Source organism: Dasypus novemcinctus, chromosome 9 (genome assembly GCF_030445035.2).
Source record: "Dasypus novemcinctus isolate mDasNov1 chromosome 9, mDasNov1.1.hap2, whole genome shotgun sequence".
NCBI lineage: Eukaryota > Metazoa > Chordata > Mammalia > Cingulata > Dasypodidae > Dasypus > Dasypus novemcinctus.
The window spans coordinates 94,149,893-94,165,653 of record NC_080681.1 but is presented as its reverse complement, the minus strand read 5'-3'; the positions used below and the strand labels follow the sequence as shown (position 1 = coordinate 94,165,653).

At 41.1% G+C, this 15,761-nt stretch overlaps 1 protein-coding gene across 1 annotated transcript in view; it reads left to right on the top strand.

Moving 5' to 3' along the window:
* Positions 1-2,044: 2,044 nt before the first annotated feature.
* LOC101434942 (zinc finger protein 69 homolog) overlaps positions 2,045-15,761 on the top strand; it is a 78,701-nt gene continuing 64,984 nt past the window's right edge. Inside the window, exons 1-6 of the mRNA XM_012522261.4 lie at positions 2,045-2,166; positions 2,655-3,062; positions 5,876-5,961; positions 8,672-8,798; positions 9,061-9,156; positions 12,220-13,332. Of these exons, the coding sequence (XP_012377715.2) occupies positions 2,936-3,062; positions 5,876-5,961; positions 8,672-8,798; positions 9,061-9,156; positions 12,220-13,332 (1,549 nt within the window). The 5' untranslated portion in view covers positions 2,045-2,166; positions 2,655-2,935. The remainder of the gene's footprint in view (positions 2,167-2,654; positions 3,063-5,875; positions 5,962-8,671; positions 8,799-9,060; positions 9,157-12,219; positions 13,333-15,761) is intronic.

The window sequence follows — 15,761 nt, the reverse complement described above, 5'->3', positions numbered from 1 at the left end:
TACAGAGAAGATGAAGAAGTTTTACAATGAGTACTCAGGTACCAGGTACTACTGCCTACATTCTACATTTTACTCTATTTTCTGGTTGTTTTTTTTTAGTAGCTGTGAAGAGCACAGACTCCCCAAGATTCACCATTTCTAAGCTGTGTACTTTGGGTCAGTTACTATGAAAGAAAAAACTGCACGGGGCAATATTAGGCAAAGATGACATTATTCAGGGGTTGCTATAGCAGAGGAGAGAGAGTAGAACTCAGCTCCATCAAAACAAAGGACAGCAAGCTTTTCAAAGGATGGAAATGAGAGAGAAAGCTCTAGATTATAGTAAGGAGGGTTGATTGATGGGATAGGTGAGGGATTTACTGAGGTTACCATTAGGACCGCTTGGTTCAGAATGTTTTGTTTTGTGGTAATTAGGCCACCTGGGAGAGAGGATGAGGAAGATAAGGAACTGCTTGGTTAGAGCCTCTCAGGCACAAGGGTCACATATGGCTGGGGTGAGAGAAAGGGAACTGGGAGATCAGGAGTGCTGGGGGAGTCACAATGCACTCAGTGGCCATGTCCTAGTCCTAACTCCCTCCTTTTCTTTGATGCAGAGGTCTCAATATGTTTCCATTTAGCTACAATTAGGTCTAATGGAACTGCCGGTCTTTACCTGGAACCCTAAATTGGGAACAAGCAGGGCCAGTTGCTTGCCAGGGTGGAATTCTGCACAAAGGTTGCTTGATAACATGTTTTTTTGCTCAGTGACAGGGTCCTCTTCCTTGGGGGTATAAATACCCATTCTCAGGCAGTATAGGCGTCTTTCCTCTCTGATGCAAAGTGGGGTCGTGTGGAGTTGCCATCCAGCCACCCTGACCCCAGCATTTGCTTTCCTGGGAAACAGACCAAGCTCTCTTGGGCCCTTTTTGCTATTTGCTGAAAGCCTGTGTTCCCAGGACACACCATATAGCAACTTGCTCCACGGGGGATAAGGCTGGTATTTAGTAGTTAGGGTCTGAAGTTGTCCTTTTTCCTTTTCCCCCTGCAGTCCCAGAGCTGCAAGATTAGGTTTAAGGTCATCAGGACCCCAGAGGAAGCAGGCACGGAGCAGGGAGGGGTGTGCTCCTAAAGCTGGCAGTTTGGGCATTACTTACTTTGTCCAAACCTCAGTTTCCTTACCTGTAAAGTGGGAACAATCATAGGACTTATCCCAAAGTGTTACGACAATTAAATCAGTTAAAACATGCAATGCACTTAGAACAAAGCCTCATAATCTGTAAATGCCATATAAGCGTTAGCAGTTACTACAGTTTTATTTTCTAAGTTATTTTTGGAAGCCATTGATGTAGAAGTATATTTGGAATGATACACTCCTGTTTTATTGAGGGGAGAAAACCCAGCATATTTAGTTTGACTGCCCTTTAGTAGAAAACAAAAACAGGCATGAAAAAACGTGTGTGTGTGTTTGTGTGTGTGTGTAGGAAAAGGCTGTGCACCAAATATCAAAAATAGTTATCTCTGCTTGGTGGTAATTATTTTCCTGTTTTTGCTTGTGTTTTCTGGCATTTCAGGAATATAAGGAAAGCAATAAAACTAAGAACTTTTATTGAATACTAGAAAAAACAAAATCCAAAACTACTTGATCGTGGTATTTTTTCAATAATATACTGGGTTCCATTCCATTTCCAGTCTTTTTCCCATGTACATATTAAGTGAAAGTGGTATGGATTTTTTTAAAAAAACAACGTTTTTTCAACCAAAAAGTGATACGGCTGTTTCCTTTTTGTCAGTGGTTTACAGTCTCTGCACAGAAACATTATCTTGGCAGAGGAGACGACTCCGTACTTTAATCGCTTTGCGGGCACACACACACACAAACACAAAACAAAACCAGGATGCGTCTCCTTCCGCAAGACCGGGGTGATTCAAACTGGGTTGGGATCTCTGGATGCTCCTAAAGCAAGAGAGGCGGGAAAGGCGAGCGCGAGCATCCCCTAAAGGGCCTAGAAGCCTGGAGAGGCTCCCCCGGAGGACGCTGGGAAGGACGCGCGGGGGCGGGTGCCGCGCAGGCGCGCAGAGCACCGGCTTGCCGGCCGTGGCGCTACGTGGGAGCATCACCCGCAGCTTCCCCGCGCGGCGGCGAAATTAGTCGGCCGCGGCGGGAAGGCGAGGGTGTGCGGTGGAGTGGTGAGAGGGGCGAGCTGGGGCTATCCGGGGTTTTAGGGAGGGAAGCGAGCGGAGAAGCACGAGCTCCTACTGGGTCTCGCGCGCGGTGCGCCCCCGAGTTGGGCTCAGACAAAGGCCCTGAGGGCAGGGCAGGGCCGATCCAGCTCTGGGAGAAAGGTTCTTCCTCTCTGTTTAGGGAGGATGAAACCGGTTTAGAGAGGCTGTGTGACTTGTCATAGCCAACAAGTGAAAGCGCTGGATGCAAACTCAGATCCTTTCTTATTCCAAATCTCCTATTTTAAACAAAATACAACCCAAACCAGAGAATTGGGTTTTATTCACCTTTTTATGCTCCAGGACACACGACTCTGTGGGCTGTGTATATCCACGGTCTCCATGCATCTTTTGTAAAAAGTTTTCAGTGATATGTGCAAGTTCTAGAATTCTAATACTGTGACTGAACTTTCTTATCCATTTTAGACTTAAATGTTTCCTGCCCCCTTCCTTAGATACGGCTACCCAGTTTGAATACCTGCTGAGGAGACAGATGGAGCCCAAGATGGGAGATGTTCCGTGACAGTGGTTGACTGAAACAATTCCGTATTCTAGGTTTTGGTACTATATGTTCACTGGGTGCACGAGAGTGGAGGACACGGAGGAGCAGGAGTTGGTGATCAGAGGAGATCCGTTCAGCTGTGAAGCCTCTGGTCAGAAATTGATTCCACCAGTTTCCTCATCAGAGTGGACCAGCTAACTCAGGGCTGTCTGCTTTTTGGGCTGCAGCGCCATCATGCTGCAGCAGCTCCTGATCACTCTGCCCACCCAGGCCGGCACCTGGGTGAAGTTGCACCATCCAAAGGAGGCCAAGGAGGAAGCTCTCCTGTGGGAGGATGTGACTAAAATGTTTGAAGGAAAAGGTGAGAATTAGGAAAGGCCGTCTCCTCACCTGTAAGAAGGAAGGTAGACCCCTGGGTAAAAGCATCTTTCAGGAGACAGTTGGGGAAGAGAAGAATTCTGTAGTTCTTAATTATGCCTCCTGCTCTGAGGTTTTCTGGGACAGTAGTGGTCAGTTCAGTCTTAAACCAATATTTCAGTGTCATGGCTGTATGTGTTATTTCTTTTCAGTCTCCTCATGGGCATATGGGCCAGGGAGGGCTTTCCTGATTATCCTTATTTTACAGGAAATTTGAGGAAATGTGACTCTAGTGGGGAAATCTGGCCGGGTCACAGAGATACTTGGTTACCAATTCAGAAGTAGAAGGCAACAGGGAAAGAACCAAATGAGCCTGGAGTGCCTTGTTTCAGAAAGCAAGGAAAATCTCAAAGGCTAACAGGGATGTGTCAGAAGGATGTAGTAGCCAGGTTCAGGGGTTTCCCCTGGACAAATTTGAAACAGCTTAAGTGTTCAAAATGATTGTAATATCTTGAATAAATAAATTTCCTCAAGTTCATTATGGCACTTAAAATAGAGAAAGAAGAGGGAGAAAACTCATTTGCCCACATTGAGCAATAGATTATTATGAAAGTTGATGTATCTGACTTGCCTTTTGGATCATCTCCAATTGCTGAGAGAAATCTGTTTGCAAAAATACCTGCCAATAAATTCGAAAGGAATGATAGACTATTTCATTGTAAATGAGATAATTGAAAGGTTGATGGGAAACAGGATAGTTGTGCGGCATGAAGGTATTATTACCACATCTAAATGCAAAGTGTTTTCTAATGGCAAGATCTAGTGGGTGCATCCTAACCAACTGTCCCAATAAGAGGACAACCTGACATTTTGTGTCTTCTATGTGATATAAATCCCATGAAGTATTTCTCCCAAAAATGTTTAATCTGAATCTAAATTCAGCTTAAAGGTCAAACTTCTGGTTCACAGAAAATCCAGGGGATGGGGGAATAAAGTAAATCCCACAATGAGGATTCAGTTAGACTATTTTGATCTCTTAAAAAGTTGATGTCATGAAAAAAGGGGCATACTGTTCTGGAATAAGAGACTAGACATAACCAATTTCAATGTGTGAACCTTGATTGGCTCCTGATGTGAAAAAATACAGAATAAAGGACAGTTTGAGGTCAGTTGGGGAAATCCGAATGTGGACTGCATATTTAAATGATACAATGGAATTACTGTTAATTTTCTTAGGCGTGATTGATGGCATTTTGGTTATGTAGGAGAGGATCCTTACTGAAGTATTATAATGTCTGCAACTTTGAAATTGTTAAAAAAATATATATAAATAAAACAGGGCAAAATATTAGCGATGGTTGGATTTAGATGGTGGACATACGGGTGTTAAATATTCATAATAAATAGTTGGAAAAAAATGCAAGGACTAATTCATGTGCCTTAATTCCTAGTTCATATTTGGCCAGTGTTTCTCGGATTCTAGCAACATGGCAGGATATGATGCTTAGTACTTTAGCAGATGGGAAAAAATGAACAGGACACCGTTTCTGCTCATACACTCGTACTGATACTAAAATTCATTTGAGGGAGATAATTATATAAATAAATAGGCTGCCTCCTGAGATAGGTGACATAATAGAGATAAAAACCAAGCTTTTGGAGCAGGTGTAGCTAGCTCAGTGGTTGAACTCAGGCTTCACATGTACAAGGTCCCAGATTCAATCTCCTAAAAAAAAAAAATTAAAAAAATTAACAACCTCCATGGTTTTTGGGGGTACAGGGGAAAGGAAGCTTTCTTCTCATTAAGAGTGTCTGAGAAAATGTCCCTGGAAATGGACTTGAAAGATATCTCAGTTTCTCACTTAGACTTGGGGAAAAGTATTGAAATAGGATACTATCAAGATATGTTCAAAGAATGGCAAATAGTTTGGTTTAACTGAAGTTTAGGATATGTGTGGGTGGTGTGTCCATTGAATGAAGGATGACATTAGAGGGAGAGAATATGGAGAAAAAGGGTTTGGCTTGGTGGTAGATGGTCTTGAAGTCCATGGTAAAGTGTTTGGACTTTTCTTTCTTCTTTTTTTTTCAAAGATTTATTTATTTATTTATTTCTCTCCCCTTCCCCTCCCCCCACCCCAGTTGTATGTTCTCTGTATCTATTTGCTGCATATTCTTTGTCTGCTTCTGTTGTTGTCAGTGGCACGGGAATCTGTGTTTCTTTTTTTGTTGCGTCATCTTGTTGTGTCAGCTCTCCATGTGTGCGGCACCATTGCTGGGCAGGCTGCACTTTCTTTCGCGCTGGGCGGCTTTCCTTACGGGGCGCACTCCTTGTGCGTGGGGCTCCCCTACGTGGGGGACACCCCGCGTGGCAGGGCATTCCCTGCGCGTATCAGCACTGTGCATGGGCCAGCTCCATACGGGTCAAGGAAGCCCGGGGTTTGAACCATGGACCTCTCATGTGGTAGACGGACACCCTAACCACTGGGCCAAGTCTGGCACCTGGACTTTTCTTTCTTGTCAGTGGGGAGCCTTCAAGGTTTGAACAAAGGACTGGAGTGGTAGATTTATGCTTTTGGACCAGAATTGGTCACTGGGAATTAGTGATGCCCAAAGCATTACATTTCAGGTCCTTCTCATTAAGGAGGCTTTAGATTGCTCTTCAGTCCTTCTAAGTAGCTCTCTTTGTGGGTGCGTTAGGGAAGCCGCATTCATTGGATAAGTTAGGAGAGGAGCCACATTGAGTGTGTGGGTCAGCAGGCAGTTTTTCTCCTTGGGGAGTTTGGAAGATGAAACCTCATGTTTCTTATCCTTCCCCAGCATTGCTGTCCCAGGATGCTGATGAGACGCAGGGAGAAAGTTTCAAGGTGGAAGTTACTCCTGGGCTCCCAACAGCAGCATACCAGGTGGGCTGGCATTTTCTGTCACTTTCTTGAAATTGTGTCTCAGGTTTTAAGAGCTCTGGACTTTGATTCTCTTTGACTCTGCTTCCTGGATTGGATTTTCTTTTATTTCTTTTATTTTTATTTTTTTAAAGATTTATTTTTATTTATTTAATTCCCCTCCCCTCCCCCGGTTGTCTGTTTTCTGTGTCTTTTTGCTGCGTCTTGTTTCTTTGTCCGCTTCTGTTGTCGTCAGCGGCATGGGAAGTGTGGGCGGCGCCATTCCTGGGCAGGCTGCTCCCTCCTTCGCGCTGGGCGGCTCTCCTTATGGGTGCACTCCTTGCGCGTGGGGCTCCCCTACGCGGGGGACACCCCTGTGCGGCATGGCACTCCTTGCGCGCATCAGCACTGTGCATGGGCCAGCTCCACACGGGTCAAGGAGGCCCGGGGCTTGAACCGCGGGCCTCCCATGTGGTAGACGGACGCCCTAACCACTGGGCCAAAGTCCGTTTCCCTTCTTTTATTTCATATATACTTAGATTACATAAATGTCACATAAAAAATATAGGGGATTCCAATATGCCCCGCTCCCCACATCTTCCACATTTTCCCACACATTCATTGCAATTGATGAACACATTTTGGAGCATTGCCACTAAACATGGATTAAAGTTTACATTGTCATTTACACTCTCTCCCACCCAATTCTGTAGGTTATGGCAAGATATATAATGGCCTGCATCTGTCACTGCAGTGCCATTCAGGACAATTCCCACATCCCAAAAATGCCCCCACATTACACCTGTTTTTTCCCTATCCCTGCCCCTAGAACCCCTGGTGGCCACTGCCTCCACATCAATGATATAAGTTCTTCCATTGCTAGACTCACAATAAGTCTATAGTAGAATACCAGTAAGTCTACTTTAGTCCATAGTTCATTCCCCAGTCCTGAGGATTCTGGGATGGTGATGTCCATTCCACCTCTAATTGAGAGGGGGCTGTGATTCCATGGGGCAGATGGATGTGACTCTCTTGTTTGCAGTTGTAGACTCTCGGTTCCTTGGTATGGTAGTTGTCCATCATCACCTCGTTAGTTGTCAATTAGCTGTTTTGGCTTCTTCATCTCTCTGACCCTCGCTCTCCTGGGAGTTGTGAAGCAGAATCCTGGTTTGATGTCCCCCAGTGTAGGTCCCCAGTGCAGCCCCTGGCATTTTCTCCGTTGATTTAGTGAGAGCTGAGCCTTATCTGCCTAACCTGTCGGCCATGTTCCCACAATCCAGCTGGATTGCATTTTCTTAGTCTGTTTTTCCTTAGAAAATCAGGCCACATTGGTTGACTTCACAGGTAGTTTGCCCTCCAGTAGTTACCTCTCTCAGCAACTGTTTTGTTTCTAGCTATCCTCTAGCCATTTATCCTACACATTTAAAAATTGTGCTGGTATTGCGACTTTGAAATCAAGAGGTGTATGATGAAAGTGTGTCATGTCATCCTAGCCCTTAAAGGCTCACAGATATCTTCTGGGAAAAGATATTTTAAGCAACACTTTAAGATGAACAGAATCAGGTTCTGATATTTGTGGAGATGTATGCACTTTTTAATGACCTTTAAGAGAGAACTTTTGTTTGAGTTCTGGAATAAAACTCAAAGTGTAGCTTAAAAGATAAATGAATAGAGAAGACACCGTCAGGTCATAAAGGGTACAAACTAAATAGGCTGAGCCGAAAGGGAAGGAAAACTTCTAAGAGCAGTTTAACAGTGTGTTGTGTGTCATAAATGAGCTAATCAGATAACTGGTGGCACTGGCAACTGGCAAAGCTCTACCATGACCAAACCCCAGAAACGTAGGAGAAACAAAGAAAAATTATAGAGCAGTCATAGAAAACCTATTTAGAGGGTGATATTATTAGAGAGCAGAAGATTTTTAAAGTGGAGTGATCTTGGCTTCCAAGATCACATGTTATAGGATTTAATCCCATGTCTTTAACCCTCCTCAGTGTCCTCATCAGTGAATGTGGATGCTAATATTAGTTTAATGGGCCTGAAATGCATTTATGTATTTATGTATTTATAATACATAGAAAGCATTAAAATGGTCTTTAAACTTAAAGAATTTATTTCTTGTTATTCTGGCATTTACCCTTCACAAAATTCCCAGCAGCTAATGTGTCTCTGCATTGGGAGTATTTTTTTTTAATAGCTATCAAATGGTTATTTAATTTGAATAGCTCACACATAAAAGGCTCTCATTGTTCTTCACAACACCGAGTGTCTGCTCTAGTCAAAGGATTGTCTTTAATAGACAGAATTCATGCTCCTTCTAAAACTTCATCTTCTCTCTTTTCTCATTAACAAAAATACCCAACTTATTTTAAAATATTTTAATTTTAACCAATTTTTTCAGCCCAAAAAGTGTCCCTGTCTTCTCTTTTGGCCTTAGCTTCTTTTAAACTCCCCCTTTCTCAAATATTTCTCATTTATTGTCCTTCATCGAAATTAGTGTGCATTGTCCTTTGACCTTCTTTAATATTTCATGAGTATTTTTCCTTCAGCCAAATTGTAAATTGCAAAAGGCAATTTATGTGTTCTATGCATTGTTTTATAATGTCCAGTAGAGAATTAGCTAAATAATTATCGAGGGGGTATCCAGGAGAACTTGACTAGAATCTCTCAGAAACTAGACAGGATCAGAACAACTTCTTGAGCTTTGCTGAAAGAAACGTATTTGATGTTCTAGGATTTATTAACCTTTGAAGACATATCTGTGGACTTCACCCAGGAGGAGTGGGGGCAGCTGACCCCTGCTTACCAGGATCTGTACCGGGAGGTGATGCTGGAGAACTATGAGAATTTGATCTCAGTGGGTAAGGATGGATTCCTCTTGTACCTAGAACCTACCTAACAGAAGAAAATCTTGATTTCTAAATTAGTGTTGTGCTTGGGTTTTGGATTCTGTGTTGAGAGATTTCCAGTTCCTTTTGAACACCAAGTCAGGATTGCTGTGGTCTTTGCTACCTTACTCTTTCTACTTTATCCTTCAGAGGGCCTGGATACCAAAGGCTATTTTTAAATTCTTAAGATGGCTCTTTGACTTCAGCATGTACAATCTTTTTTCTCCATGAGTAGGATATCAGCTTTCCAAACCTGGTGTGATTTCCCAGTTGGAGAAAGGAGAAGAACCATGGCTAACCGAGAGAGAAATTTTAGGAGGTCCAAGTTCAGGTAAGAGCAAGGCAGATGGAGACCTTTGTGATATTTGCCAGAGAGTTCCCTTCAAAGCCTTCCCAAGCTGTGGGGGTCATAGCCATCTGGATGGGACACACAAGGAACTGATTTCACTACCTCTGTTACCCCTTTCCTGCATTTGGATCTTCTCATTAATTTCTCTAGAGTCAGAGGAAAAGAATTGCCTTTCTCATTAGTGTTAATCTTCTTCACCATTTCTCCTGACCTGATTTTCATAAGAGTTAGCCTTCTAAGCTTTGCCCTGATCATAGTTTCTTTACCCTGTGTATTCAGATATTCAGGGCTCTCTCCTCATTAAATATAGTACCCTTCCCTAGATTCTCATATTATTTTAGCAGATTTCACTTTCTTTCAACCATTCTACTTTTAATTTTTTTCTAAATATTATTCTGTGATCACAGCTTCAAATTTGATTCTCTTTGTAACTGGTATAATTTAACTTTTTGTGTCAGATAATTTATGACACTTTGAGAAATCACCAGAAAATTCCTTCTTATCAAATAGCTTTTAACAGTCTTTTTTTTAAGGAGGTACTGGGGATTGAACCTGGGACCTCATACATGCAAAGGAGGCATTCAGCCACTGACCTATACCTGTTCCTCATTTTTCAATTTCTAAGAATAGTAATAATGACAGCTATTTAAAAAGCTGGCCTCTGTATGAGATCTGTGTCTACATTAATCCATTTTACAAATGAGGAAAAGAAGGCTCAGAGAAATTTGCATAAGGTCACATAGCTACTACTTGGTGGAATCTGTATTTGAATTCCAATCATTCTGTCTCCAAAGTTTGTGTCTTTATGATGCTGTTCTAGATGGCAGCATTAAATTATGTAGACCTCACCACTTTCTTAGGATTCTTTCCTTTACTGTCTAGTTTAATAGTTGAGGTCTCTTCTTTCTTTTCTTTTCTTTTTTCTTTTTGGTTTTTATAAAGGGTATTTATTTGGGGTAGGAGCTTACAGATACCAGGCCATAAGGCATAAGTTACTTCCCCCACCAAAGTCTATTTGGAGCAAGATGGCTGCCAAAATCTGCAAGTGTTCAGGCTTCCTGGGTTCCTGCGTTCCTGGGGCTTACTTTACACTGGTTTCCAGGTTCCTTCATTCCTGGGTCTGGCTTCTTTTTCCTCTGTGTGCTGACTTCTCAGGGCTCCAGTTTAAGTCTTCAGCATCAAACTCCAACATCAAAACTCCCAACATTAAAAGCCCCCAAGGTCTCTTCTTTCTTTTGCTTTCTCAGTGCTTCTCATAATGTCCTCTTTAATTCTGTGTAATTTCTGCCTTCATTGGGGTAAGCTAAACTCCGGTAACAGACAGATTCCAAAATTCAAACAGAATAGGAATTTATTTCTCACTCATATTGGGTAATTGTTCAGGACAGTGGACAAGTTATTCTCCATCTGGTGATTCAGAAACCCAGATTGCTTCCTCATGACTCTACCTTCCCTTAGGGCCTCTTTATCATCTGCATTAGCCAAAAGTAGAGCACAAATGTACTCATTTGGGAGGTTTCTGTGGGCCAGGAATGACATGATTAATATCACTTTCACTCTTATTCCCTTAACAGGGGAGACCTTTGCCATATTGATGAACCAAATTCAAGGAAGAGAGAGAAATATAATCTGTGAAATATAATTACGTGTCCTAAAATGGAGAAAACAGATTTTAGTGGACAGTCAGCAGTCTTTGCCACAATTCTTGATGAGATTCTGGTTTTTACACTACTATTCTATTTCTGTACAAGCTTCCACAAATTTGCACTATGATGGTTTCAACTATCCCTTTGATGTCTGTATTCTCTGTATATTCATCTTAATCTTATACACCCATGCAAACTCTACTCCCAGAAATCCTCTAGCATTTAGGACCTCTCTAATAGATGTGCTAATATCACTTTATTTTATTTTATTATTTTTTTAAAGATTTATTTATTTATTTATTTTTCCCCCCTCCCCTGGTTGTCTGTTCTTGGTGTCTATTTGCTGCGTCTTGTTTCTTTGTCCGCTTCTGTTGTTGTCAGCGGCACAGGAAGTGTGGGCGGCGCCATTCCTGGGCAGGCTGCTCTTTCTTTTCACGCTGGGCGGCTTTCCTCAGGGGCGCACTCCTTGCACGGGGGGACACCCTTGCGTGGCACGGCACTCCTTGCGCGCATCAGCACTGCGCATGGCCAGCTCCACACAGGTCAAGAAGGCCCGGGGTTTGAACCGCGGACCTCCCATATGGTAGATGGACGCCCTAACCACTGGGCCAAAGTCCGTTTCCCATAATATCACTTTAAACCAAAAATGGAAACCATCTTCTACCCCAAATTCCCTGTTCTTTTAAGTCCTAAGACTAGAAATATGGCATCAGCAAGAATATATCATCTTTTCTGCTCTCAACTTTTCCTTAATCATGTGGTTCTTTGAAAATACTTGCTAGATCTACTTCTGCCCTTTGTCTCTGTTGAGGTACCAGGAACCAAACCACAGACCTGTGGTAGATGGGAGCTCAATCAGTTGAGCAACATCCACTTCCCCCAAAATCTTGAAAGACTGGATGGAATGGGAATGAGATTGGGAGAGGCTTTCCTTTTTAAGTGTTTAATATTTTAATATTTTGTTTGTTTTTTTTCCCAAAAAGTATTTGAAATAAAAATTTTGTCATAGAAATGTGAGCTTGAAATGATGTGAGCTTGAAATGATGTGGTGCTAGAATTCCATCTTAATGCTGTCTCTTCATTTTTGTCCTTATAATGATACCCTCTTTTTAGTCTCTCCTCCTTGAAGTTCACATGGATGGGTTTCTCCCAGTTTCTTAAAGTCACCTCACATACTTCTTTTGTTGTTATTTTTGTATTATTTTCTCACATACTTTTAATAGCTTCCTTCCCCTGACCACTTCTTCATTTCCTTTTATATTAGCTCTCTGATGCAGGGTAACATTTGAAGACTGTCCAAGCCTCCTGTACCTAGAATATGCTATTTTTAATTCCATTCCTACTATTCTTTTAAAAAATGCAGTGAAGATGGATTATCTTTATTTTTTATTTCTTTCAGATTTGGTGAGTAAAACAGAAACCCAAGAGTCAGCCTTAAAGAATGATATTTCATGGGAAGAATTACACCATGGCCTGATAATGGAAAGGTCCACAAGAGGAAGCACATTGTACTCTACGTTGGAAGAAGGCTCCAAAGCTGATAACTTAGAAAGCCATGGAATGGGCAAAGGGCAAATCTCCTTGAACCACAAGAAAACCCTCACTCCGGAAAGAGACCAAGAATCTAACAGATTTAAGAAAAGTATTAATGACAACTCAAAAGTTATTCTAGGACCAATTGGTCCCCCAAGAAAAAGAGGTCATAATTATGACACCCTTGGAAAGAAAAGCAAATGCAAATTAGATTTGCTTAATCATTCAAGGAGTTATGCAAAAATGAAAACCTTTGAATGTAATATTTGTGAAAAAATCTTCAAACAGCTGATTCACCTAACTGAACACATGAGAATTCATACTGGGGAGAAACCTTTCAGATGTAAGGAATGTGGAAAAGCTTTTAGCCAAAGCTCATCCCTTATTCCACATCAGAGAATCCATACTGGTGAGAAGCCGTATGAATGTAAGGAATGTGGCAAAACATTCAGACATCCTTCGTCTCTTACTCAGCATCTTAGAATTCATACTGGGGAGAAGCCATATGAATGTGGTGTATGTGAGAAAGCCTTCAGCCAGAGCATTGGACTGATCCAGCATCTGAGAACTCATGTTAGAGAGAAACCCTTTACATGCAAAGATTGTGGAAAAGCGTTTTTCCAGATTAGACACCTTAGACAACACGAGATTATTCATTCTGGTGTGAAACCCTATATTTGTAATGTTTGCAGTAAAACGTTCAGCCACAGTACATACCTAACACAACACCAGAGAACTCATACTGGGGAAAGACCATATAAATGTAAGGAATGTGGGAAAGCCTTTAGCCAGAGAATACACCTTTCTATCCATCAGAGAGTCCATACTGGAGTGAAACCTTATGAATGCAGTCATTGTGGGAAAGCCTTTAGACATGATTCATCCTTTGCTAAACATCAGAGGATTCATACTGGAGAAAAACCTTATGATTGTAATGAATGTGGAAAAGCCTTCAGCTGTAGTTCATCACTTATTAGACATTGCAAAACACATTTAAGAAACACCTTCAGCAATGATATATGAAAATATATTCAACATCAAAAATCCCCATTGGAGCAAAAGCCTCTAAATTAATGTTTCCCTGACTTGGATTTCGAGAACCAATACTATTTTTTAAAACAATGTTCCCATTAATTTGTCACATTAAGTAAATGCCACCTATTATCAGCATTGTTTCAGGAAAGAATGGACATTTTAATATTTAAAATGTAGGAAGGATATAATCAGTATTCAGAACAGCTCTTTACATGGAATTAAATCAGCTTTATGAAAATTCCCAAATTTGTCTTTACTTTTCTCATTTTACTATGGGCCAGTGAAAACTTCATTATGTATGGCCAGTGATCTGTGGATAGGTTTTTGAGTTTAAATGAACCAGAATAAAATATAGTAGAACATTTTATAGTAGCCCATTATGTAACTTGAAAAGATATAAATAAAAATTATGTTGGCTAACTCATTTCTAGAAGAAATGTTAAAGGGAGTTTTCTAGAATTGATAATCTGTATGAGATACTTGTTTATATTTTATGGTTTCTTATAGAGCAAGAGTTCGCAAACTTTTTGTGTAAAAGGCCAGATAGTAAATACATTAGGCTTTGTGGGCTGTAAGATCTCTGTCTCAACTACTCAACTCTGCCACTGTAGCATGAAAGCAACCAAAGACAATACATAAACTAGGGCATTTCATCCTTGGTACTATTGGCATATTGGGCCCAACAATGCTTTGTTGTGGGCAACTGCCTTGTGCATTGGAGGATGTTCAGCAACATCCCTGGCCCCTACCCACTAGATGCCATTAACTCACACACCCCAGTTGTGACAACCAAAAATATCTCCAGATATTTCCAGTTTCCCTGGTGACAAAGTGTCCCAGTTGAGAGCTACTGACAAAGAAATGGGTGTGGTCATGATCCTATAGAGCTTTACTTCCAAAAACCAGTGGCAGGCCACTTTTGGCCCAAGGGTTATAGTTTGCTACCCTAGCCACTGAGTAGGTAAAATGATTAATAATGGCAACAGGATAATCATCTAATGTTGAATTAGTATGTTGGTATATTTATGCCATGTTTTACTTAAGAATTCTTACACTATCTCTTGAAATAAAGACCCCACATTTTCAATGGTGTCGTAGAAACTTAGGAACTATTTATGGAGACATTTGTAAAAGATTTTTTTTTTCATAATACTTAGGGATATATTACTGGAATGTAAGTCCTTTTTTAATAACATAGCCACAATGCCATTACTGAGCCTAAAAACCATAATTCCATACATATTGATGCCTTTGGAGGAAAAGATACATTGAAGTTGGTGGCTGCCATTTTAATTTTGTTTTATAACTTTCCTTTTGCCAAGCATATATAGTATTAGATTTGAAAATGGTTGTCCTGCTGAGTGAGAGGATCTTTAAGATAGCCCCTAGAACAAGGGGCCCACTGAAGAGGGTCAGGAGACTGGAAGAAGGTGATTGCAGGTGCCACTTTGAGACAGAAGTATGGGAGAGAAAGTGGAAGAATTGACTTAGTACTTACTTTACTAAATGAAATAGACATTGCATCCTTCATAATTGTACTTAAATTCGACTTCATACTGCTTATGTGGCAGATCAAAAAAAAGTCCAATTGTCTGAGCCTTTTAAGTGAAAAGAAAGTAAAACTGTAAATCCAGAATATATACCAGTATCTAGATTTGTCTATTACTACATTTACTTTTTTATTGGCCTTTCTGACTTCTTAAGACTCTGTGACTGATAGGCAGAAGGCCAGATTGGGGATGCACACAGTTTCTTACATTTGTTCTACCGTGTTGCTTTGGTCTTAGATTTCCCAATAGTTTTTCTCTAATTGCTTCTTTCTATGAAAGAGATGACTGTTAGTTTTCTTTGTCTACACTCGCTGCCTCTGGATCTCATCCAGTTTATGGCTTAAAATACCATCTCTAAGCTAACAAGTATCAACTTCATGTCTTCAGCCCAGACATCTCTCCTGAGCCCCAGCCTCTCTCCTGCCTTGGGCCCTTGATATCCTGTACCCTTACTGTCTTGCCTTTGCTCAGACGTTGCCTTGTCACCGAAGCCTATCCTGACCATGCTATTTACTCTTGCAACCTGTTCCTACCTGCCAATTCCAGCATTCCCAGCCCCCCTAAGCTGCTCTGCTTTTTCATTTTCAAAATCAAGTACTTTCTAGCTTAATAGATACTTTACATATTTATTATACTTATTGTTTACTATTTCTCTCCTTACTAGAATGTAAGCTCCATGAGGGCAGGGGTCTTTGTTTTGTTCACCGCTGTATCACAAGTGCCTAGAACAGTGCCTGGCACACAGTAGGGACTTAAATATTTATTTAAATGTATTGGTTTTAATTGAACTGTGTAACCATGACGGTAATAAATATGATCCCTA